We start from the raw sequence: 27056 nt of genomic DNA, 5'->3' as shown, positions 1-27056 counted from the left end.
CATAGATCCATCTTGCCCAGCATCGTGTGTCGCAGAGGCAGAGAGTGGATGTTGATAGGCAGAGTGTGCATATGACCGGGGTGGTTTTCCCACTGTTCTTCACATTTGCAGCCTACAGCATTTAAGGTTTTGGAAGTTCTGATTCAGAGGCTGTATCCTTAACTCCTGTGCTGACTAACTACTGCTGCCAGTAGAATTTGGCTAATCTCTTATTGAATCTGGCTAAACTGTCCGCTTTCACAGTATCTGGTGGCAGTAACTTCTACACTTTAATTACATGCTGCATGGGGGAAAAAAAACCTTCCTTTTGTTAGTTTTAAAACAAAACCTGCTAGTTTCATTTTGTGACCCCTAGTTCTTGTGTTGAGAGGGTGTAAAAAATAAATCTGTGTTTACTTTCTTTTCACCATTTAGTGTTTTGTAAACCCTTATCATGACCTTCCCCAGCATCTCTTTTCTAAACTGAATAGGCCTAGGCTCTTTAATCTCTCCTAACATGGAAGCACCTTCATGTTGCTAATCATCCTTGTTCCCTTCTCTGTACCTTCTCTAGTTCTTGTGTATTCCTTCTGAGGTGTGGGGACCAGAACTGGACACAGTATTCAAGGTGTAGATGCACCATGGATTTATGAAGGGTATAATGATACTTTCAGTTTTGCTTATAATTCCATTCTTAATCCCTAACACCTTGTTTGCATTTTTGATGGCTACTGAGCTGATGTTTTTAACAGACTGTCCATAATGACTCCCGGATCTTTTCTGTGTGGTAACAGCTAACATAGAGTCCTTCATAGTGTAGGTATGACTTTATTTTGAGGTCTGATTCTGCTAGTGATGATTACCCTTGTGTTTAATTGATTTAGATTGGGATTTTATCCCATGAGAAGGAAAAGTTGATCCCCAAAAAAGATAAGAACCTACTTAGTATGAATGCTTTTGTGCATCTTGGTTAAGTGCTATTAAATGAAGTTAAGCTAAATATTTAATGCTATGGCCACACGTTCCTGTAATTTATTCTAGACAGTTGAAAGGTAAATGGTAAATACATTTATCTTTGTATATAATGCAACAGTTTAAATCTGGCTTGCAGTTTTTCACATAATTAAAATATAGTGGCATTACAGTAATATATTAACTACGTATTTCCTAGTTGCTAGTGCATGAGAAACAACATGAATGGTCTGACTTTTATCCATTTTATTAATGTCCAATTGTAATTGACAGGACAGTTAGGCTAAAAATTACAACAAGAAATTCTGAATTAAGATTTTCATTAAAATGACATAACATTCAGTTTAATTGAAAGAAATAAGTTATCCAGGCTTTGCCACATCAGTTGTTTTCTGGTTATCTATATCTCAGGTGCCTTGAGCTGTATTTCGTATATTGTCTCAGAATTTGCTTGTGTGTTTTACAAGTACAGGAATTGTTACAAGTAAACTACCTATACTGTTTGCAGCTGTTGAAGAATATTTTTTGTAAGGGAATTGATTAATTTCATATTCATTATGGGACTCTAAATATACAAAAAAGCAGCCATTCTATTATTAGATTTTGGTCATTTTTTGCTTAAAAGCTGTAAATGTAATTTTTCAATGCTTTCATTAATATAGAACAAAAAGCTATTAAATTGTTGCATTCAAAACATCAAATGTTGTTTTAATTAGATATTTTTAAAGTGCCATTCAGCGAATTGCATTTGATACTTTTCATAAAGATAAATAACAAGTCCTAGTCCTAAAGAGCTTTGCAGTCTAAAGGCTGCATTTGTGAGTGTGACAAATCAAAAGTTCACAAATATTAGGGATGGCGGAGGGAGGGTTATAAAAAGTTTAAAAATAAGCTCCGGTAATTTTGGTTTAAAGTCATTGCCCTTATTTTTATCCTTTTTCTCTTTTTAGGATATTTTAACAGTTTAAGACTTGCATTTCATCAGAAGCGCTAATGGATATTGACATGCCTTGGATAAAGTGGTGACCACAGGACACAATATTTGCTGTTTGCTGCAGGGGGGCTAAATTAACTCCACTTGGAGTTAAAAGCTAAAGCAGTGCAGGTATATCAAGATGACTGATCCTATGATGGATTTTTTTGATGATGCCAACCTTTTTAGTGAGACCTTAGAAGGTTTGTCAGATGATGCCTTTGTACAACCTGGGCCTGTTTCACTGGTTGATGAACTGAATTTGGGTGCAGAATTTGAGCCTTTGCACATAGACACATTGAATCATGTGCAAGATACCCAAGCTCAACAGAAGATGAGTGAATTTGAGCAGCTAAATCAGTATGATTCATTGAAACTTCACCAAGTAAATCAGTCATTCAACAGCCCAGCTGACAGTGTCTTATCACCTCACTCTCAATTCAGTTGCTCACCAATCCATCCACCAAACCAATCCAATGGGATGTTTCCTGATGTTGCAGATGGTAGTCCTATGTGGGGTCATCAAACTGCTACAGCTATTCCAAATCAAAATGGGTCCCCTTTTCACCCAGGACATTCTCAGACTATGCAGCAAAATAAAAGCTTTGTAGCACACCATGATTTTGCCTTATTTCAGGCCAATGAACAGCAACATCAGTGTGCCTCACTACGTTCGCAGCAAAGCAGAAACAATGCTAACTCAGGGCAAGACACTCTGAGTCAGCCAAAAAACTTCATGGAGGTTAATGTGTCTGCTTCACACAGAGTCAATGTTACCCACCCACCTCCAGTTGCTAATCCATCAGCTTCACAACAGCCTCTTCCTGTTAAACCATTTTCTCAAACTGCAACTGCTTCGATACATTTCTGTGGAAATCAAGAGGGAAATTTTGATGGACAGTCCCCAACCATGACTTCTTGTCCAGTCAGTAATACCCAGCAGTTTTCTTATTCCTACTCTAACAACCACATTTCTTCTACCAGCCTTCTGCAGTCTTCTACAACTCTTTCTAGTAGCCAACAAACGCATCCTTTATCTGATTTTACTGGAAGTGATGCCTTTACACCTCGAGCAGGGACCAAACAAGAAACCACCGAGCACTTGTTGAATCCTAACACACCCTTAAATTCAAATAGTTTCCAGATGTTGCATTCAGCGCATCCTCAGGGCAACTTCAGTAGTTCAAAACTCTCTCCTGTGAACATTAGTTTTCCAGCTTCTGCTGGTTCTTCTCAAATAAGCCATTTCAGTGATCCTATAGAAAGCAATGGTTTTTCATCTTTGGATGAGAGTTTACTTCATCAAGTTGAATCTCAAGGTGAACCATTTACAGGGCTTGATCCAGAGGACCTCCTCCAGGAAGATCTCCTTCCCCAGTTTGATGATTCAGCCTTTGTTCAGGACAGTTCAAGCCACGTATTAGAACATGACCTAGAACATCACATTACTCCACAGCAAGTAACGCAGTCATCTGATATTGTTCGGACGCAGTCACAACAAAGTCGGATGCATCCTTGGCATTCTTCAGTGTCTAATCAGCATGTTCAAGGCAGAAATCGTGTAACCTTGCAAGGACAGGTATGTAGTACTTTTTGAGAGGTTTTAGTTTAATTGTTCCAGTGACTTTAATCATACTGGTAGGTATGTATGCCAACCCATAGGTAACTCAATGTTTCTGAGCCATTACTGGTACTGGGGTATGAAAGAATAAGTAATTCGTCTAGCTTTGAAAAGAGACTTAAGTACCACAAGTTCCACCTTCCCCCGGTAAAACTCAATGCTAAATATAAATATTGGTTCTTAACACTGAATGTTTACAGTTCCTACCCCTCTCTAAATTGGTACTGTAAAACCGAGATACTTCATAGGATTATGTTCCTTATCCTACCACGAAGAAAATTGTGCAGGAGTGCTGATGAAATGCAACTGATCAAAGCAGTGTCCTTTGAAGTAAAAGCTGCAGCAATCAGCCAAATAGCTTGTCTTAATTTGTTAGTAGGCTGCTGAACCACCCATTTATGGGTGATGTGAACTCTACTGTATCAAATAGCTATATTTGGCTTTTATTGGCTATTTAAACTTTTACATACTAATTTTAAATACCAGAGATAATTCATTTTATTGGCTACAGTTTTCATCTGGAGCAGACCACATCTAAATGCTGGTATCTTTTGCTTCAGTGAGAAGTCATTATATATAATCTGTGAAAAAATAATGTGTAACTAATGACATTAAGGAAAGTCTTTAAAATAAGCACAACTTTGACTTTTTTAATGTGTTGTTTTTCATTTAGCATAGCATAAGCTAATACTTATTTTGATGCATCTTGTGTGGTCACTGTGACAAATGTCACACTGGGTAATTCTGTGATGTATTTATTTTTTTTTTTATTGACTAGAAAGACCAGAATCTGCCTTGCATTATAGCTTATCCAATGACCTTATCTTCACCTTCTTATATGATCAAGCTTGTATCACATCTTCCTCTCTTCAAATACTTGTAACCTTAAGTTATTTTTACTTAAAAAATAGGTCCACTTTAAAATGTTCTCAGTTTTATCTTGAGCAAAATTCCTGGTGCAACTATCCGGGGGGGTGGGATGGTGATTTCTTAGAGGTCTTTAGCACTGAAGAAGGGGGGAAAACAAACCTTGACTTGGTTACCTTTAATTATCAGAAACACTAAATTCAGTTATTTTGGTGCTTTCTACTGATGGTCTCCAGTGGATCCAGAAGGTACATGAGGTTTCTTAGTTACTGATTGAATGGGTATGTTGAGTCTACATGGAAGCGCTTTTTATACCCAACTGTTTGTCAAATGTATATTTATCTTAAAGCAATGAAATCAACTGGGTAAAATATTATTTCCTGTCTGATTTTTAATCGGTTTCCTTGTACTTTTGATATCAGGCTCTGAACAGTGTTCTTACTGGTTCTTTAGTTCTTTTTTCTGGCAGAAACAGGATAAACAAGACTTGAATGTATGTAAACCAACATAGTTGTGTTTGGTAACCCAATTTACCAGAAACCTGTCTCAGTTGTTGTGTACCAGCAGATGTGTACACTCACTTATATTCACTCTAGAGCATCATATGGGTGCTCTCTGCCTTAAAATGTACTAATTTAAATAGTTCACACTGAGGTCAGTTGGTAGAAGTGAGTATACACCTTTGCAGCTATAGATCTTGATAATGGGCTAGTAGTAGTAGTAGGCATCTGTTTGTCTCGTGAGACAATAAATTTATGCTGAGTCAAACAGAAGTTTGCTGAAAATAATCCCTGCTTGAAAGATGAAACAAAGCTGGAGTGATCCCTCCAGGGCGCAAAAACCTGAGCATTGTATATGGAGACACTGAACTGCCTACACACCTGTATCACCCTCAGCATTGCCGGTTTAATCCACAGGAAAGGCAGGTGCCAGTACATTTGGAACCAACTTGGTCATTCTCCTGATAGTATCTGATATCTTCCAAAACACAGATTTATATCACATCCAGTAATTACTTCATCAGGCTTACTACTTTTGTTTGAATTAATAGCATGTCTTCCGGAGAGGTATCTGATCATTGAGAGAAGATGAATAGCTATATTGTTAGGTAAATTGTTCCAGTGTTTTTCCCCCTCCTAATCTGATTTTTATCTGACTTCAGGTTCCAACAATTGAATCTCTTTATGCCTGCCTTTCTACTATCAGAAATATATTTCCTTGATAGGAACTTGTGGCTTTAAACATAGTCTTTCCTTTCTTAAATATTTAAAATAGATATGAGATTATGGCTGAATATATGCTGCGTTTCCTGGAGTTAAATTGTGGTTTCTAAACTTCTTCCAATTTTTCAACGCCTTTTTTGAAGTCTAGACATCAGATATGCTCTCAGTAGTCTAATAATGGTCTCACTGATGTCATATGTAGAGGTAATATAGCTTTTTTGTTCCTACTTGATACTTCCCTGCTTACATTCAAGGATCATGGTTATTCTTCTGGCTTAAAGTTGATGCTTTTCAGGATACAGTCCTGCATCTTTTATGTGTGATGAACATTGTTTTTAGATGTATGATTTCATTTGACACTATTACTATATTTACCTGAATTCAAGACAGCTTTGAATTTAAGATTACCCCCCAATAATTAGATTCTATACACAAATAATTATAACACATTTAGCATTTTCTTTGTATAAAATCTAATTATTGGGGCATTATTTTAAACTTGTTCCCCACCCCAGCTGCTGCTGCAGGAAAAGTGGAGGCAAGTGATGGAGGGGACCAAACAGCATTGGGGGTAGGCGGCCTTTCCCCTGCCTGACTATCTGCCCCATCCCCTCAACTGTGCCCCTAGTGCCAGGTCCCATGCTACCATGTGCCTCCATGCTACATGGACTCCTGCCACCTCTTCTGACTGCATTGATATCACTTGATATCCAATTCTAAAACGTGGCTTTGTTTTCCCCATGTTGAATGGGGGGAAAAGACCTTGCCTTCGAATTGAGTAAATATGGTAAAATGCATGTTGTCAAGTGAGCTCACTTTACTAAGTGAGCCAGATCGGTCACTGTAATTGAATTGCCCCTTTATTTAGCTCTCAGTTTTATTTTCCTGCATATTTTACCAGTTGTGATTTTATATTTTCTCTAAGATGGCTGAGCAAGATACTGAATAGTATCCAGACAAAAATAAATACCTGTAGATCTCCACTAGAAGAACCCACATAGCTTGTAAAAAGTAATTTTATAAGTGCTGAATTATCAACCTATCTGTTAATCAGTTCTTAATTCTTAAGTTTGTTTTGTGCATATTGCTTATTTTTTTCAGTGTCATGTCTGTGTACAGCTGCCAGTCATAGACATTTATCACCCAAACTTACAGGACTGGTTTGTAGTTACAGGTTTCCCTCGCTTTATGTGGGTTTTGTATGTGTGAATTTACTCTTATCTGCTCTTACCCTTTTAATACTAAAAATGCATTATATGCAAGATGTATATTCACTCGTATGCGATCGGTGTGGTGAAAACCTGCAGTCAGCTGCTTTGTGTGGTGCGTTCTGGGAGTGACGCGCACCAAAATATAGTCTCCTGTGTGGATCTGTGCTCCTCACTCATTGTCTCCAACACGTGTTTCTGTAGTTGCAGTCCCCATTGTGGTAACATTCACCACCACCCTGTGCTTGTGTGTATTGTCTGCTGTTGGTGGGTACCAAAATTGTCTTGTAAAAGTGGTAGAAATGGGTCTGGGGGTCAGTACAGTTAAGGTCTTGGAACATATCCCTATTTCTTACATTGTGAAGTGGGTTCCATTTATGCGAATTCAAGTTATGCACCCACTTCTAGGAAAGCATGTACAGCATAAAGCGAGGAAAACTGTACAAAGACCTGTCTTTTATGAAAACATGTTTATTGGCATTTTTAAGCCACTGTCATTAATTTTTTTTGGCTTATTACATGTCCATATCAGCCTTGGATGCTGGTATCTGAAAATCTTTGTCAACGTTGTGCGGGCCGGGAGCAGTCCGAGGCCCTCGGGGGTTGTTTTTTTTCGCGCGGCGAGCTGTGGCCAGCAGCCCGGACACGCCGGGTCGGGGAAGGCAGGCAGCACGCTAGAATTAGGCATGGAAGCTTAGTGGTTGATTAAAGATTATTTTACTTACACTGAAGATGGTCACGGTGCAGGCAGGAAAACTTGCTTGAGTTGCAGTTACAGACAGAAAAGAAGAGAGGCGGACTAGAGTTCCTTCCCGTGAACCTTCTAGCCCAATCCGGTTGAAAGTTCTAAACCGCGAGCCCATCGTGTCAACCGAAGAAAGTAACTCAAAGCAAAGAGCTCTGAATACACTCACACGAAGTTTGCTAGGCTCCGTGGAACTTGCGCGCAGGGAAGGGTACGTCGAAGGATCAGGTGGCGACGGGGAGAGGCGAGAGGCTGATCAGACCCCTATAGCCTTCTTGAGATACACGCTGGGTCCGATAGGCTCCGCAGCGCTTAGAGATCTTCACAAGATGTGAAGTTCTCCTCCTCCAGATGGTTGTGGAGTCCTCCCTTGCAGGGTTCTCCTCGGAGTTCTCCAACTTGGGCAGAAACCGCTCAAGCCTCTTATACGGCTAGCAGGCCAATCACTAGCTGCCACGTGGGAATAATTTAGAACTGGCCAATAGTGGGACACAAATTTGTATACAAATGGCGGGAATTCCTTGCACTGTGCATTTCTCTTTTGCAACCTAGAAATGCACCCTGCAAAGAAAGCTACAAGTGGCGGGAAATAATTTAGCAGTGCCGAAGTGCACACAAACAAAAATCACACCCTTGGGTTGTGACAAACATAACTAGCATCATCTTTTTCTCTACTAAAAAAAATAAAAAATAAAAATAAAAAGTTAAACTGGGTCAGGGGTACCTTTTTATAGGCTTTTTTGTTTTTGTTTTTGTTTTATATATTTAAACACAAAATGTGTGAAAAGTCATATAATGTACTGTTTAATATCTTCATCAGCGATCTGGATGAAGGTCTTGAAAGCACCTTGTCCAAATTTACTATTCCCCATAGTTTAGTGTCATCTGCAAACACACTGGAAGGCAGGGCAGGGAGTGAATTCAGGCAGGTTTGGACAGACTGGGGAAGTGGGCAGATCAGAATAGGATGCAATTCAACAAGGATAAATGCAAGGTGTTGCACCTGGAAAGAGAATCTCCAACACACCTATACACTGGGGGGTACCATTCTGAGTACCACTGGAAAGCGATCTCGGAGTCCTGGTTGATATAAAAATGAACATGAGTCGCCAGTGTGACGAGGTAATAAGGAAGGCTAACCACACACTTGCATCAGCAGGAGTATCACGAGCAGGTCTAAGGAAGTGATAGGTCCCCTCTGTGCAGCATTGGTGAGGCCGCAGATGGAGTACTGCGTCCAGTTTTGGGTGCCGCACTTCAAGAGGGATGTGGATAACCTTGAGAGGGTTCAGAGAAGGGCTACTCGTATGATTGAGGGCCTGCAGGTAAGACCCTATGAAGACAGACTGAGGGATCTGAATCTCTTCATCCTCCGCAAGAGAAGGCTGAGACGTGATCGTGTAGCTGCCTACAAACTCATCGGGGGGGCCAGCAGGGAATAGGGGACACTCTGTTTACCAGGGCACCTCTCAGGGTTACCAGAAATAACGGCCACAAACTGAAGGAGAATAGATTTAGATTGGATATAAGGAAGAAATTATTTATGGTAAGGGTTGCCAAATATGGAATGGGCTTCCAAGGGAGGTGGTGCTTTCCCCTATCCTGGAGATGTTCAAGAGATTAGACAGGCATCTGGCTGGGGTTACCTAACCCAGCACTCTTTCCTGTATGGAGCAGGGGGTTGGATTCAATGATCTATCAGGTCCCTTCCGACTCTAGAAATCTATGAAATAATTATATTACTTTGTTTGCATGTTTATTATACTAATTTGTCTGTGGTCAGAAATACCATGCTTGTGTGATGCAAGTTATTACTAGTAGAGAACAGGAATTGCTGTACCTGAGTAGACCTGTGATCTCTTTAATCGTGCATCCAGGATCTCAACACTGGTTAGGTTTTCAGAAGAAAATGCAGGTATCTACAGTAGGCAGGTATGCACTAACATGCCCATAAAAGAAAAGTGGCTGTTTTGTTTTTGTTTGCTTTTGGGTTTTTTTGTAATCTTTCCACTTAACTTTGAGGATCTAATGACCAATTGAAATTTGGAGGCATGAGTTTACCCTGAGGTATCAGGCATTTTTGAGGCTCTTCTCAGTCGGATTGAAAAAGAGAATGTTGAAAATATCAGTGTGATGTATTTACAGAGCACCTGTTATCTTGGTATCTGGCTACATTTTGTACATGTTTAAGGTGCTTGATGAGGTAAGTTCTTTGGTTACAGGGATCATTTTTAGGTACAGGTAAAGAAGATGCTTTTATTTTTTCAGATGATCAAAACCAGGTTAATAGCTCATTGTTATCAGCTGTTAGGAAATAGCTTTTTCAAAGATAATCCTAAATATTCATTTATTTTCTTTGTATGGCTACCGATTCACCAGTATAGCCCATGTTCCTATATTCCCAGCGGTGTGCTTCTATTTGTGTTTCTTCCTGTTGACTGTGTTCCAAATGTTAGAAATTAGGAATGGACTAAAGTAATATCATTGGGGAGCTGCTTCTTTATGTGTAAGAGACTTTTTGGTTTCTATCCTTAAGAAAAAAATTATAATTTCTGGGAATTTCCATAGTTTAATACTTTTGCAAGAGCTCTGGACACTGCAATCACTGAGGGCCCTGCTATAAGTTCAAACTAAAGCTGGATGGAAACCAGCCATAGAGTTGTTATACATTTTTCAAGCACTATATAGCTGGTTACCTGTCTTTATAACTGGATAGTCACTTTTATTGTGTGTTAATTACTTTGCACATGTGGCTTATCTAAATTTATTGTATGATTAACCATCTAATTGTGAGTTAATTACTTTTCACTTGTGGCTCATCTTACTTTGCATGTGTGGCCAGTCTAAATTTATTGTAGTTTATTAATGAGTTAATTGTGTAATATGTAATGTGGGGCCTGAGGTTCCCCTTTACATATAGGGGAAAATACGAGTGACCCATATAGGTAGTTGGTTCCAGGTGTGCCAGTGAGCCTAACTAGAGTTGGGGGGGGGGCAAAATACTGCCTATGGGCCAGATTCAGCATGCCAAGTGCTGGCGTGCCCCACTGTGCTTTGCATGGGGCCAAGCCCAGCTCACCCTGACTCTAGCCAGCGAGCGTAGCTTCTCAGCTGCCCAGGTACTGCTCTGCTCCCCCCGTCTCCAGCAGCTCCTCCTGCCCTTGCTGTTCCTCTCTGTGTAGGGGGGAAGCTGCAGCTGGGCAGCTCCTGCCCCAGTGCTCAGGGTTCCAGTTCTAGCTCCTGGCTGCCTTTCACCCACTCAGGGCAATGAGCAGCCACCTGTGAACAACCAAGTGGGTGGAAGGCAACCTGCAGCTGGAGCCCCATGCACTGGGGCAGGAGTCTCCCAGCTGTGGCTTCCCTCCCATACAGATCAGTGCATCACAGACAGAAGGAGGAAACCCTGGAGGTAGGGGAAGCTGAACAGTACTTGGGTGGCTACAGCCGCACCAGGAGCAGCCCTTGGTGTGCGTGCTGGCTGAGGCTGTCGGTTGCAGGTGGAAGCAGGCTTGCCTCCATGCAGAATGCTGTGGAGGCAGCCGTGGGCTGGATTGGGGGATAGACTGTACCTGCACTTCCTGGGCAAGTTCTACTGTACATGCCCCCTGCTGTCCCTCCCCCAACCTCTGGCCAGCTCCCAGGACCTAGAGCGCAAGCAGCTCCCCACACACATGCACTCCCCCAAACACCACCTCACCCCCCCCCTACAATATACAAGAGTAAGACATTTTGAGCTATTATGCAATCGTCTCTATGTACACTACTCAAAAAAACATAAACCTGAACAAAAAATATTTTTTAAATAAAATTAAGATGTCGTTGTAAATGTTTGATTTTTTTTTTTTTTTTTTTTTCAGTGTATGGTTTTTTTTTAACTTATTTTAATGATTGTATGTGTGGCCCTCAACAGCTCACCAAAACTTGTTAAGTGGCCCTCCAGCCAAAATAATTGCTAACCCCTGAGCTACAGCCTCTCTACACTTCAGTGTGTAGAAGACTTTTGGGAGAGTCAGGCCAAAGAAAAGTTAAGATTATTGGTTCTTCAGCCTTTTTTTTTTATCCTGCTATGCAGAGGAGGATGTAAGGTTGACATGCTAATACAGTGATAAAGTTCAGTAATGACAGGCAACAGTCAGAACGCTGCTTAGAGTGTTTCTTAGACTAGACTAAACATACTTCTTAATAATTATTTTTCTTAGCATGACAAAATGTGCTTAGTTAAAAGAAAAATTAAGGGGTTGAGGTTTATAAACCCCTGAACTCAGTCATGTCATGGTCTCTGCTGCTCCAGGAGCCCCTGAACCATGAGATGATTGAGTTCATGATCCTGAGGAAAGGAAAGATGTAAAGCAGCAGAGTAAGGACCCTGGACTTCAGAAAAGCAGACTTTGACTCACTCGGCGAACTCTTGGGCAAGATCCCTTGAGAAGCCATTCTGAGGGGGAAAGGAGTCCAGGAAAGCTGGCTGTACTTTAAAGAAACCTTACTGAGGGCAGGAATAAACCATCTCGGTATGGCGGAAGGCTAGTTTGGCTTAGCAGGGAACTCTTCAATAAACTAAATCACAAAAAGGAAGCTTATAAGAAGTGTAAACTTGGACAAACATCTAGGTGAAGCATAAGAGTATTGCTTGGTCATGCAGAGAAGGCCAAAGTACAATTGCAGTTACAGCTAACAAGAGATATGAAGGGTAACAAGGGTTTCTACAGGTATGTCAGTAATAAGAGGAAGATCGGGGAAAATGTGGATCCCTTAATGAGGGAGGCAACCTAGTGACAGAGGATGCAAAAAAGGCTGAAGTGCTCAATGCCTTTTTCACTTCAGTCTTCGTAGGCTAGGTCAGCTCCCAGATTGCTGCACCTGGCAGCACAGTTTGGAGAAGAGGAGAGCAGCCAGTAGTGGTGAAATAATAGGTTAGGGACTATTTAGAAAAGCTGGACTGATACAAGTCCATGGGTCCAGACGGGATGCATCTGTGGGTACTGAGGGAGTTGGCTGCTGTGATTGCAGAGCCACTGGCCATAATCTCTGAAAACTCTTGGCCATCAGGAGAGGTCCTGGATGATTGCACCAGGGAAAGTATAGTGCCCATATTTAAGAAAGGGGGGAAAAAGGAGGATCCAGGGAATTTATAGACCAGTCAGCCACACCTCAGTCCCTAGAAAAATGATGGAGCAAATCCTCAAGGAATCCATTTCTAAGTACTTGGAGGAGAAGGTGATTAGGAACAGTCAGCATGTATTAACCAAGGGCAAGTTATGCCTGATCAACCTGATTGCCTTCTATTAGGGGTGCACTGATTAAAGATTTTTTTTTGGCAGAGACCGATGGCCACTTATTAACTAGTCATATCGGCCGATACCGATCCGATTGCAGATATGCAGTCCAGCAGCTTGGAAAGCAGCATCCAGTTCGTAAGTGTGTGGGAAGAAAGGGGCGTGCGGGGTGCAGATTGAGGCCTCTGTGGTGAAGGAAGGAGTAGGGCTGCTGCCCACCCTGGCCCAGACACCCTGCCAGTAAGAGGCTGGAGCAGCCCCTGGCCCCAGCCTGCTATTGCCCCACAGACAAATCCAGATGGCACGTCCCATGCCCCTTTCCCTCCCATAGACTTACTGGCCAGATGCTGCTTTCCAGGCTGCCAGGGTGCATTCCTGGCTGCGTGTGTGCTGTAGCTGCCTGCATGCATGCAACATTTATCAGTGACATTATCGGCCACCTGGGCCAGAAAAGCCGTTTGCCAGTAATGTCAATTTTACTTTTATCGGTGCTGATACGATATGGACTGATATATTGGTGCACCTCTACCTTCTATGATGAGATGTCTGGCTCTGTCGATACAGGGAGATCAGTAGATGTAGTATACTTTGATTATAGCAAGGCTTTTGATATGATCTCCCACAGCATTCTTGCAGGTAAGCTAAGGAAGTATGGGCTGGATGAATGTACTGTGTAAGGTGGATAGAGAACTAGCTAGATCATTGGACTCACAGGGTAGTAATCAATGGCTTGATGTCTAGTTGGCAGCTGGTATCTCAAGTGGAGTGCCCCAGGGGTCAGTCCTGGGGCTGGTTTTGTTCAATGTCTTCATCAACTACCTGGAAGATGGCATAGAGTGCAACTTCCGGAAGTTTGCAGATGGCACCAAATTGGGGGTGTGTAGTAGATACACTGGAGGGGAGGGCTAGGATTCAGAATGACCTAGACAAATTTGAGGATTGGCCCAAAAGAAATCTCATGAGGATCAACAAGGACAAATGCCAAGTCCTGTACTGAAGGCAGAACGATCCTGTGCACCAGTACAGGCTGGGGACTAACTGACTGGGCAGCAGCTCTGCAAAAAAGGGCTTGGCTGTTATAGTAGACATTAAGCTGAATATGAGCCAACCAGGTGCCCTTATTGCCAAGAAGGCTAACTGCATACTGGACTGCACCAGTAGGAGTGTTGCCAGCAGAACAAGGAACCATTACCAACAGGCTAACAGAATGCAGCATTCTTAGATTAGCCAACATGGCTTTGTTGCAGGTAGGTCTTGCCTGACCAACCTCATTTCCTTCTATGACCAGGTGATGCATTACTTGGACAAAGGAGAAGAGTTTGTCTCATCTTTAGATTTCAAAAAAGCCTTTGACTTGGCCTCCCATGAAGTTCTCATGGTAAAACTGGGGAACTGTGGCCTCGACAACCTCACGGTCCGATGGCTGGGCTCCGTGGTCGGACCCAGAGAGTAATAGTCGATGGAACAGAGTCAACATGGTGCTTGGTGACCAGTGGCATCCCCCAGGGCTCAGTATTAATATATTCATAAATTATCTGTATTCGGGTGTCGGAAGTGGATTGGCTAAGTTCACAGATGACACCAAATTATGGGGAAGTCCAGTCACGCTAGAGGATAGGCTGGCAATTTTCAGGCTGACCTGGGCAGGTTCATAAGGTGGACAAATCAAAACCTGATAACATTCAACACAGAGAAATGTAAGGTGCTCCACCTTGGGCGAAAGAACGTGCAATTTACTTATAGGCTTGGCAGTGTTACTAGCACCATGACTGAAAGAGACTTTGGGGTCATGATTGATCACAAGATGAACATGAGCCGCTAGTGTGATGCCGCAGCCGCCAAAGCATATGACACTCTGGCTTGTATCTACTGAGACATCTCAAGCAAGACCCAAGAAGTCATCCTCCTGCTTTACTTGGCCCTGTAGTGAGGCTGCAGCTGGAGTATTGCATCCAGTTCTGGGCTCCACACTTTAGAAAGGACATGGAGAAGCTTGAGAGAGTCCAGAGAAAAGCCACGTGCATGATCAGAGGTCTAGAGAGCAGGCCTTCTGAGGAGAGGCTGAGCGGCATGGGACGTTTCAGCCTGGAGAAGCGAAGGCTCAGGGTTGACTTGCTGGCAGCCTATAAGTATATCAAGGGTGTGCATCAGGAACTGGAAGAATATCTGTTCACCAGGGCATCCCAAGGGAAGACAGGGTCTTAACGGTCACAAACTGCTGGAAGACTGTTTTAAACTGGACACAAGGAAAAACTTCTTTACTGTCTGAGTCTCCAGAGTATGGAGTAGACTCCCCCTCAGAAGTGGTGCAAGCACCTACTTTGGATACCTTCAAGAAACACCTGGGTACTTACCTTGCTGGGGTGATCTGCTGACTTCCTGCCCTTTGAGCAGGAGGCTGGACACAATGATCTTTCAAGGTCTCTTACAGGCTAATGTCTATGAAATGGAACAAATGGACAGTAATTCATGGCTGCCAGTTCTCCCTGGTGCTGCAGACAGCACGAATGTATTGAAGTTAACCCTCTCACAGACACTAGTAAATAAACAGCTTTTGGCTGGAGAGCTGAGCTGGTTGGGGGTGAATGAGCTGCTGCTGAATGATGCAGTCTGTAGTATCTTGATGAGACTAATGGTGTAGAAGCAATGCTTGTACTTGTATAAAGAAGATTTCCAACAATGGTGCCCAAACTTCTGTCCTCACAGGCCAGATGAGTAGTGTGAGGACAATCCACAGGCCAGATCCCACACAAGGTCACCATGTCACGGAACTTATGTGTCTGGATCTGGCTGTGAGTTGGCACACACGGCCCATTATCTGACCCATGGGGCTCCCCCACGGGTCTGGAAAATTGGCAACAAGAGAGTGGCTGTCACTGCTTCCCTGCTGCCAAATTTCCATACTCTTGAAGAGCCTTGTGGGCTCATGATGGCCCTACACACAGGTTGAGGGTTGAGTACCTCTGTTATACAGTAAAAAAGTAATAGTCTTGCTACTGCCCTTGCAAGGTTCTGTGGCCTGGCTTTGTTGCCATCCTGCCATATCAGGAAGTTCTTGCTGCTTCACCCAAATGGTCTCCTGGAATGTCACACTTCGTGGATGCTCTGTTTCCAGGGGGGTACTCTTACACAATTGGCCATGACTGAAAAAGCTTATTTCTGCGTTCTGTCTCCCAAGAACAAGGTGTGTTTTATTTGCAGGTTTATGATGTATAAGCGAATATAGTATATGTCTACATAGCAGTTCATAAAATATTAAAATGATTAAAAACTCCATAAAATACAAGGACAGAGAAAAATTTAAAATAATTCTGAACAGTTGGTACTGTCAGTAAGATGGAGTAAAGTGGCAATATAAATGCTTACTTGTTCTTATTTAATTCTTGCTCTAATTTGAGATGGATAGCGACACGGTGTCTCGGATCAAAGGGAGAATAATAGCTTTCTACATAAGAGGGATGTAGAATGTAGATGCTTTCCAAAATTATAGTTTACCTTACCATTTTTTACACCAATCAAGTAGATAAAAATATTCCTTTGTGTAGCACATGTTATCTTTGTTTTTGGGTTAGTTGCTTGATATTTGCTACTTCATTATTTCAGACTCTGCTTATGTTTGTACTAAGGCTTAATTTTGCATTCCTTTTGTAGCAACATTTGTAAAGGAGGAAAAATGTTGTTAATGCTATTATAAAGAAGCACGTGTGCATTTGTAGATTTCATACTGGCTTGATCAGCTAAAACAATAAAGTAGATGTTTCCTGAAAATGTTTATGTTCATATTTAGTAACAAATGAAGCCTAAGGCCATAGAGGGCAGCCTACAATTGCTGATTTTTGTCACTTCCATCATCTCTCTCTTAGCGAAAAGACCCCTCTAATCTGGAGATGTGTGGAATGGCAGCCAGTGGTGAAATACGATCCTAACTATTACTCTGTGTACTGTACTGCAAAGGGAACAAAATTCTGAGTTCCCTGCCAGGAAACCAAGTAACAGAAACCAGAGTTGCTAACAGTAGCTTTCAGGCTATTGGCCTCCTGTGAGCATGTTTGGGAGGAAGGGTGAATAGGAAGTGGATTCTAGGAAAAGTGGGGTGGTATGGTGAGAAATTCATAGATAAGTGCAGTATGCGAGGAGCATGTGGGATCCAGGCCAGACTCAACAGTAGGTTTAACTGGTGCAGAGGCTTATTACCCTTGTGCACTTCAGGATCTTTTTCAAAGTACTCCAGTCTTTCACAGACACAGCAGTTACAGCATCATATTTTAAAATTTTGATAAACTTGGAGTGAAGTTTCTGAGCCCTGCACACCATTTTAGCTTTTTTACAGTGAGGACAAAGTAGTATTAAAGCACTTAAACCCAGTCAGCTTTGCGTGTACTCTGTGGAACCCTGGAAAGAAACATAAAATCAACTATTTTTGCACAATATACAGTATATATACCATGTGGCCATTCATATATAATATGGGTTTTAGTTTTAATTTGTTTAATAGTGCAGACTATATTTCCTTCAAAAATTAACTGATTAATATTTACCTCAAAAGAACTGGGAAAAAAACTTTGAGAAAAAATAATTATTCAGATTTTTTTTTTAAAGAAGCATGCTAAAGATGTTTTCTTATGAACTTAAAAGTAAAAATACATTATTTTGTGAAATTTCAAGTGTTTTCAAGTTTTTGAGACGTTGCAGTTCTAAAAAAAATTCACATTTCATTTTTTTTACTATTTTGTAAAATGTAAGGTCTTAGGAAAGCTTATTTTATGATATAATTGAGGTCCTGGACTAGAGGCTGATGGGATTTGGAGCAAGGCTTCTGTTTCATGCTTAAATAGTGTTTAGATGATATGCCCATGTGCATGACCTGTTTTTCACAGAAGTATATTTGGCTTTGAGTATTGAGAAAACTATCAGTAATTTTAATTACTTTAAGCTGATTTAATCATTCGTTGGTGGTGGATAGCATACTTTTTGGGGGCGTGGTATGATTTCTTTTCACTTGATTTCTTTGTTTTGCAAATTATTTTATTAACTGTAGCTTAGATGGAGACTTGTTTATATTTTTAAATAAGTAAATAAATCCTTTGCTGTAAGTTTTTGAATAAAAATGTATAGTTTAATTTATGTTAGGAAAAAAGTCCTTCATATGGTTCAGCATGAGAATAAAGTATGGTTTAGAGCAGTTTTGTTTCTTTCTTTGTAGCTTTCCTTTCAGTATAAAATAAGTGTAATTAAAACTAGTATAATTTAGAATATTTGGGGTGCACTTTTTTGAGTGTGCAGCAAGTGGAGTATTACAATAAAATCTTTTATCAAATTTAGTAATTTGTTATCATGCATTTCTTTCATTATAGATCCATGTAATAGAGTGCAAAATGAAATTATTTTGAAAAAATAAAGGTGGTAGACTTCGCTTTGCTTTGCTTTGCTTTGCTTCCATAGTTTTGCCTAAAACAAGGATTCTAACACCCAGATTTTGAGCTTCTATTCCATTCACAACTATTTTGGATCAATGAGTGTTTTACTAGATTTTCTGATGGGCAGCATATTTATATTTCTTAACACTTTAATAAACACAATCATACTACAGAAAGATAGTTGTGCACTGTTTTCATAGATGGTAGGGTCAGAAGGGACCTCAATAGATCATCAAGTCCAACCCCCTGCATAGGCAGGAAAGAGTGCTGGGTGTAGATGACCCCAGCTAGATGCCTATCTAACCTCCTCTTGAAGACCCCCAGGGTAGGGGAGAGCACCACCTCCCTTGGGAGCCCGTTCCAGACCCTGGCCACTCTAACTGTGAAGAAGTTCTTCCTAATGTCCAATCTAAATCTGCTGTCTGCTAGCTTGTGGCCATTATTTCTTGTAACCCCCGGGGGCGCCTTGGTGAATAAATATTCACCAATTCCCTTCTGTGCCCCCGTGATGAACTTATAGGCAGCCACAAGGTCGCCTCTCAACCTTCTCTTGTAGAGGCTGAAAAGGTCCAGTTTCTCTAGTCTCTCCTGGTAGGGCTTGGTCTGCAGGCCCTTAACCATACGAGTGGCCCTTCTCTGGACCCTCTCCAGGTTATTCGCATCCCTCTTGAATTGCGGCGCCCAGAATTGCACGCAGTACTCCAACTGCGGTCTAACCAGTGCCCGATAGAGGGGAAGTATCACCTCCTTGCACCTATTCGTCATGCATCTGCTGATGCATGATAAAGTGCCATTGGCTTTTTTGATGGCTTCGTCACACTGCCGACTCATGTTCATCTTGGAGTCCACTAGGACTCGAAGATCCCTTTCCACTTCCGTGCCACCCAGCTGGTCATTCCCTAAGCTGTAGGTGTGCTGGACATTTTTCCTCCCTAGGTGCAGCACTTTGCATTTCTCCTTGTTGAACTGCATCCTGTTGTTTTCTGTCCACTTGTCCAACCTATCCAGGTCTGCTTGCAGCTGTTCCCTGCCCTCCGGCGTGTCCACTTCTCCGCATAGCTTTGTGTCACCTGCAAACTTGGACAGAGTACATTTCACTCCCTCATCCAAGTCGCTCATGAAGACATTAAAGAGTATCGGTCCAAGGACCGAGCCCTGCGGGACCCCACTGCCCACACCCTTCCAGGTCGAAGCCGACCTATCCACCACGACTCTCTGGGTGCAACCCTCCAGCCAATTCACCATCCACCAGACTGTGTAGTCATCCATGTCACAGCTTCTTAACTTGTTCACCAGTATGGGGTGGGATACCGTATCAAAGGCCTTCCTGAAGTCTAAGTATACGACATCCACCCCTCCTCCTGTGTCCAGACGTTTCGTAACCTGGTCATAAAAAGAGACTAGATTGGTCAGGCACGATCTGCCTGCCACGAACCCGTGCTGGTTTCTCCTCAGCATAATTTGTCCTGCCGGGCTCTCGCATATGTGAGCCTTGATAATTTTTTCAAAGACTTTGCCAAGGATGGAGGTGAGACTGACTGGCCTATAGTTGCCCAGGTCCTCCTTCCTCCTCTTCTTGAAAATGGGGACCACGTTGGCCCTTTTCCAGTCCTCCGGGACTTTGCCCATGCGCCACGAGCGTTCAAATATTCCCGCCAGTGGCTGTGCAATGATGTCGGCCAGTGCCTTCAGCACCCTCGGATGGAGCTCATCCGGGCCTGCCGACTTAAAGGCATCCAGTTCTTCCAAGTGACTCTGCACCATCTCAGGGTCTACGCATGGAAGTCTGGCGCCTTGCTGCTGCCTCTCTACAACCCCAGTGAGAGACTTCTTGTGCCCCTCGCTTAGGAACACCGAGGTAAAGAATTCGTTGAGGAGTTCAGTCTTGTCCCCCCTGTCCGTCACCAATTGTTTCTGCCCATTTAGCAGGGGTCCTATTCCTCCCTGGGCCTTCCTTTTACTCCCTATATATCTAAAATACAATTTCTTGTTGTCCTTTACTTGGGATGCCATTCTCAGTTCCATGGTAGCTTTGGCCCGTCTAACTGCCTCCCTACAAGCACGAGCAGAGGAGGTATATTCGTCTTTTGGTGATCTCTCCCTGTTTCCACTTTTATGTGCTCCCCTTTTGGCCCTTAGGCTGCCCTGGATTTCTCTGGTCAGCCAGGGAAGCCTCCTGGCCCCTTTCCCTCTTTTACCTCGCACGGGGATCGTCTTGCTTTGTGCCCGAAGGATCGTTTCCTTAAGGCACAGCCACCCTTCTTGGGCTCCCATCACTTCAAAACTCCTACTCTGCAGTGCGTCCTTGACTAATCACCTGAGGTCATTGAGATCAGCTTTCCTAAAGTCTAGCACTTTCACCCTACTAGTTACCTTACCCACTCGCCGTCTTATGTTGAATTCTATTATAAGGTGATCACTGTCTCCCAGATAGCTACCGATCTGTAGGTCCCCTACCATGTCATCCCCCGTTGCCAATACGAGATCCAGTATGGCATTCCCCCTAGTGGGACCATGTACCTCCTGTGTCAGGTGGAGGTCCTGTACACAGGTTAGAAACCTGCGTGAGCGGTGGGACTTTGCTGTCTGTGACTCCCAGCAGATGTCCGGGTAGTTTAGGTCCCCTATGACTTCCGCCTCTTTAGCTTTTATGGTCTCCGAGAGTTGCCTCAGGAGCCCCGCATCTATTTCTTCCCCTTGGTGTGGGGGTCTGTAGCAGACCCCTACCACCAAATCCCTTTCTCCTTGCCCCCCATGTAGCCTAACCCACAATCCTTCTACTTCCTCATCCTTGGATTCCGTCTTGATGAGGGTTGATGAATATTGCTCATTGACATAGAGCGCAACCCCTCCCCCTTTCTTCCCCACCCTGTCCTTTCTGTACAATCTATAGCCCTCAATATGTACTGCCCAGTCGAGGGATGAATCCCACCAGGTTTCCGTTAGCCCTATTAAGTCATAGGTGTTTAGTGCAAGCAGGAGCGCTAGTTCATCCTACTTGTTTCCCATGCTCCTAGCATTAGTATATAGGCACTTGAGCCCTGCGACTGGTGCCTTTGCTGCCCCCCCGCTCCGAGTCCCAAGGGGCCCTTTGTTTCTTACCTTCTCGTTTCTTACCTGTGCCGTAGTGCTGGCCTCCCCATGGCTTTCAGGTTCCCAATGCTCTCTTTCTTCAGGCTGGGCTGTCCTTGTGGGTGCCACATGGTTTGGTGGTCCACAGCTTCCCCCGCCCTCATCGTCCCCTCCCCCCGACGAGCCTAGTTTAAAGCCCGCCGGAGGAGATCCGCCAACCTAGAAGAAAACACACGCTTACCTTTGGGGGACAGGTGAAGCCTATCCCAGCTGAGCATGTCCCTCGTTGTAATGTGCAGGTCGTTGTCCAGGAACCCGAAGCCTGCCTCGAGATACCACTGCCGAAGCCGCCAGTTGGTCTCTCGGATGCAGTTCTCATGCCGTCTTCTGCGTCCGTTCACTGGTAGGATGGAAGAGAATACCACCTGTGCACCGAACTCCTTCAGCACGCCGCCCAGAGCACTGTAGTCCGCCATCAGGTGATCGGGGGTTCTCCTAGCTGCATCATTAGTACCCACATGGACTAGGACCATGGGGTAGTAATCGGTGGGCTTGATCCTGGCCTGGATTACCTCCGTCACATCCCGAATCTTTGCTCCAGGCAGGCAGTATACCTCTCATGCTGAGGGGTCCTGGCGACAGATGGGCCCTTCCGTACCTCTCAGGATGGAGTCGCCTATGACGAGCACTCGTCGCCTCCTCCTCTGGATCTCTTGACCTGTTCGGAGTGTGAAGAATGCGGTGTCTCTTCCTGCTCAAGGGTTTCCTCCTCCCCTTCCATCTCCTGCAGGGTCGCCAGGGCCTCGTACTCCAGTCGGACTGGAGAAGCTGGTACCTGTTCGCTGCGAGCTGCTCCGGTCCTGGCTGTGACCGTCTGCCACTCTGCTGTGGAGGGCATTCCCCAGGCTGCTTCTTCCTTAGGTGCCTGGTCCTGCAGGGAAAGGAAATAACTGTCAATTTCATCCTCCGCCTCCCTGATCCCCCTCAGCCTGCTAACCTCCTCCCGGAGCTCCCTCACCTGTGCCGCCAGATCCCTAAGACAGGCATGTGCCGGACAGGTGTGGGGGCCCCCAATCTCTGCCCCCCCTGGCCCTGCTGGGGATCCCCCACAGGCCAGGAGGTAGGGGGACATCAGCTCCCCCATGGGTTCAGTCTGGGTGTAGGCCTCAGACCAGCCCCAGTTAGCCTTGTCCCCCTGGGCAGAGGCCCTAGCAGCACTCCTCGTCGACACCATTCTAAGCTGCTGTTTGTAGATCTGTGTGGTGTCTACGCCCTACCTGTACAGGAGTCTCTTTGCTGACCCTTCCTGCCTGCCCGCCGGTGCGAACGCCTGCGCAAACGCCGGCTCACTCTTACAGAGCGCGCCTGTTTGCGCGCTCTGTTCACGCTGCGCGACTCGGGAGCATGGCTCCCTACCGGCTCAGCTATATGGGACCCGAGGGGGCTTCCCCTCCGGATCCAGCTCAGCTGTGCCGGGTCCCTCTGCCCCTCTTACCTTTGTGGGATCAGCTGTTGCTGCCCCCGCTGCTGTTTCCGCTGCTGCTGCTGGTGTTTTAATTGTGTTTAGCATATTAAAAGCATTTTTAAAAGATTCTTTCAATACTTTTTCTCTGTAATAAACATTTTTCATGGAATATAATGTTACTGTTAATGGCCTGGTCATGTGTATTAATAGAGGGTAACTAACTCAGAGTAAAAATCTGTTAAGGAATTTTTTATTTATGCAAGCTACACAGTATCAATACATGTCAGTGACATGGGTCACAGTGGAAGTTATCTTAATTTTTCAATTGTCTTTTCTAGGTACAAGTCAGATGTTTAACTTCAGAATTAATGTTTAATATATTCATAAATTTTAGATTTATACAGATTCCTACAATTTTTTTATACTACCTGAAAAACAAAATGTGCTTTTATGGTTATGAGCATGAGCTCTTCGCTTTACTGGCTCTCTTGTTTCTAAGCAATAGATGATACTACAGTTGCAAATTGTCATGCCATTCTTGAAAAATGTGTAGTTTGTAGATAGCATTTTTGGTGGGATATAGATTGTATCTTGTGTGTGTTGATGATCACATATCTTCATATATGAAGTATGGATATCCCCCTCTGATGATAATACACAACACGGCTACATAAGAGAGAAGCACTGCCTATGCCAGGGCACAGGTTTTTAGCCTTTGGCTGGATTAGTAGCTACAGCTCCTTTGATTACAGCACCAGGTACTTAGAATTCTGGGGCCACTGGATCCATGCAGATTAGCATCTGGTTACTGTCTCTTTGTCCATGGTGCACAGATATCCCTGTAAACTTACTTTGTTCCTAAACTAGTGCCAGTCCACAGATGAGGTTTTGGAGCTCAGTTTTCTAAACCTAGAATGAAAGCCATGTATTAGAAAAGTACATAATAAACAATGACACATTTCCTCCAATACCTAAGTTATACCCAATGAACAAAGTCAGAAAGGAAAGTTGTACTTGGTTTATACGTTTGTCACAATTAAAAGTTCAGTTTCTCTTCTCTCTCTCTCTTTCATATATTTTAAGCAAGAAAGGAAAACCCATGTTTGAATTTCTTTTCTGCTTTACTGGGAACAAATATATTACAAGTTTGTTTTCTCTCTCTCTCTCGGGCCGCCTTTTATCCAGCTTCTGGCACCATATGGCCCAGTATTACATTTGGCCCCATTGTTTTTACTAGGCAACATTTGCAATGATTTTAGAATTTGGCCCTTTATTGTTTGTATAGCATATGAAAGTTTGCTATGTAGTTTGCAAATACATAATAAAATCAGACCCAATAGTTCCTTTTTCATTATTTCTTTGTTTTTGATAGTTTCTTTTCTATTTATTTTTTCAAAATATTTTTCTCTTCTGTGTTGCTTTGTTAAAAGGCCCGTACGAAGTGGAGAATTAATCAGTAAAAATTAGTATATACTAAGTTCAATTAAATATACAAAGTAAAGAAATGAAGCAAAAGTGAGGCTTATTGTAGTTTTTGCCCTATGACTAAACACTTAGACATAAGATAACTTTCTAAATTGGTGTTATACTTTTTAGTTTAACACAAGTCTACCACATATAGTTTCTAAACTTAATCCAAATGTACATACTGTCTCCATCTTTGAAATAACAGAAATAGTTAAGTGCAAATGAAGTATTTCTATTACTTTTATTTATGAAACTATAATAATTCTGCACACATCATAGAGTTAAGAAACATTTTGAAATCAGAAATTGCCTAGAAAGAAAAGTATGAATAATATTCGAGAGGCAAGGATGCTTTGAGGTGATTATCTTTTTTGGACCAACTGTATAGTTGCAATACAGTTAGACAGGGTGTGAGGCTTGCGCCCCTTTTACCACCCGGCCTGTTGGAGTGTGGCTCCTCCCCTCAACTCGCCCGCCACGACTTTGATGTTAAACGTACTTTAAGAGGGGTCTGCAGTGGAGATTTTTCCCGGGTGGGCCTCCCTAATAGGTGGTGGTACTTACAATCATCCCACGTGATGTTCCACGGGGCTTCACCTCCCCTACACCCTGTCCACTCGCCAACCGGTTGGTGATGCATTAATGCGGTCTTCTGGTCCTGTATGATGACTGGGGACATGTCTACCGGGCTCCTGGCGCTCTTTCTCCCCTCTTGGGGTAGTTTTTACTTCAAAGGAAGTATTCCTCTGAGTAAGAAGGGGCTGTAGGGTTGCCTCCCTTATCCCCTCCCTCTCTCGGGGTCTCTGATGCCTCCTCTCCCCTACGATAAGCAGGGAGCTCCCCTGCTTCCTTGATATCCGCTTTTTCTGGCGGCTGTGTAGGTGCTCCTGCTCTGCCTCCTGCACTGCCTGCTTGAGCCACGCAGGCTGGGTTCCCTCCTCCCCGTGCTGGAGCCCGACTCATGAGCTGCCAGCCCATGTTCTCTCTCTCTCTCTCTCCGGCTCTTGCTCCGCCCCAGCTCCACCGGGGCTTTTAAACTTTCCCGCAGCAGCTGATATGGCTGCTGGGATTGGCTCAGCTGTTCCCCGCACCAGGAACAGCTGATTAAACAGCCGGCGTAATGCCGGCTCACGCTGCTGCGGGCATGGCTCCTGCTCCAGCTGCTCTGCGGGAGGTATGTTAGCCCCTCTGGGGGCTTTTTCTTGGGGTCTGGGGCACGTGGGGTCTACTCTCTTTCCCCCTTGAGAACCTGTGCAGGTGCCTCACCGCCACACAAGGTTTTGAATGCAAGGTGTGTTGTTCATCAGGTCATTTTTCTTGACAAAGAATGTTTTGCATTTGAAAACTTTGTCCAACTGGTCTGCCTCCACAGTTCGGAAAATAAAAGGTATTACTACCTCCTCCTCCCCCCTGCCCTCAAAAAAATATTTGCCTCTTGTAGAATTCCTGGACCATCATGGCTACATCACACTAACACCATAATATTCAAGTCAGATTATGGTACTATGTAATTAAATGTGTTCTGCTAATTCACCTCTTTCCCCTTTCCCTTGCCTTAGTGGTGTTTTTCTGGAAAACATTTATTGTACAATGTTTGTTAGCTTCACAGAAAATCACTCTTCATACCCCTCAATTTATAGGATTTATCAAATTGATACTAGTTACTGTTACTATTGATTCATCTTTTTGTATACAACTAAGGTGCTTCTTTTGTTTGTTTTTTGTTTTGTTTTTGTTGCTATTGTTGAGCTTACTCTAACCAGTTGTAATACTTTTTAAGAATCCTAAGTCTTAATCTCAAAACACGTTGAGCCTGTTTCAGTTATCGGGCATAATAAGGTGATTCTATTTGTTTTTAGCAAATGTGTTTGTTTTCCTGTTCTTTTAAAAGATTATTGTATGGTTTAGCTTTTATTTTCAATATATTTTTCTGTGTTAATTGCAGGATCCAGCAAATGACGGTAATAAATGTCTTCAGAATTCCTGTGATGAATGCTATGCCAAATATAATAGTGATACAAATTCAAAAAATAATTAGCAGATGGCAAGCATAGGAAGGAGTTTTCTGGATAGACAGATCTGCAGTAGCTACATCACAAATGCCAATATGATTAGACTAGTTGCCAGATTAAAATAACTTTCAAATTAGTATAGCAGAAAAGGTACAAACTGAATATCTAAATATTTATTATATGCAAACAGATGTCTGAGTAACAACATTGAGAGAACTATGAAACAATTCAGTAATCTGAAAAGTGCTAACTTAGTGATGAAACTATGTGCTAATTATGCAGGTTCACTAGCTAGAACTGCTGTCTAGTTGGAGGAAATAAAGACAAGCATATTTTGAGTTTTTTATCTTAATAGGATATCTCATTCTGTGAGAAACTGCTTGGCCCTTTGTATACCAGTTCTTGCAGATACAAAAAGGGCTGAAGTAAGATAAGTCTGGTGCCCTTTCTTTTTTCCAAAATAAGTTCAAATCTCGAAAAAGACTCCACATTTCTAAAATCCCACAGACAGCTTCCACTTAATACAAAAAGAAAAAACTAGGAATTTTCTGGGGAAAAGCTTCTTTTTATTCTTGAAATGTCAAGGATCAGGTGGACATTACTATTTTGATGCAAATTTGTAAAGTATGATAATTCATGACAAGCAAAAAGGATAGGAACTAGATCATTTTAATCATTGGATAGAGGGGAAGGATTACTCTTCTTATGATTTATAGTAATAATTCTTGCCACAAAGATTTCCATGATATAAAAGTTGCA

General features: G+C 42.9%; 1 protein-coding gene across 7 annotated transcripts in view; it reads left to right on the top strand.

Annotated features, from left to right (window-relative positions):
- The window catches only part of CHD9 (chromodomain helicase DNA binding protein 9), a 216340-nt gene that overhangs the window by 21492 nt on the left and 167792 nt on the right, over positions 1–27056 (top strand). For all 7 annotated transcript variants that reach the window (XM_014603352.2, XM_014603349.2, XM_019497467.2 and 4 more), the window contains exon 4: positions 1902–3503. In XM_014603352.2, coding sequence (XP_014458838.1) covers positions 2067–3503 — 1437 coding nt within the window. In that variant the 5' untranslated portion in view covers positions 1902–2066. The remainder of the gene's footprint in view (positions 1–1901; positions 3504–27056) is intronic.

The sequence above is a fragment of the Alligator mississippiensis genome, chromosome 10 (genome assembly GCF_030867095.1).
Source record: "Alligator mississippiensis isolate rAllMis1 chromosome 10, rAllMis1, whole genome shotgun sequence".
In the NCBI taxonomy this organism is placed as follows: domain Eukaryota; kingdom Metazoa; phylum Chordata; order Crocodylia; family Alligatoridae; genus Alligator; species Alligator mississippiensis.
Note: the sequence above shows the minus strand (reverse complement) of the source record. Positions and strands in the feature narration are given on the sequence as shown.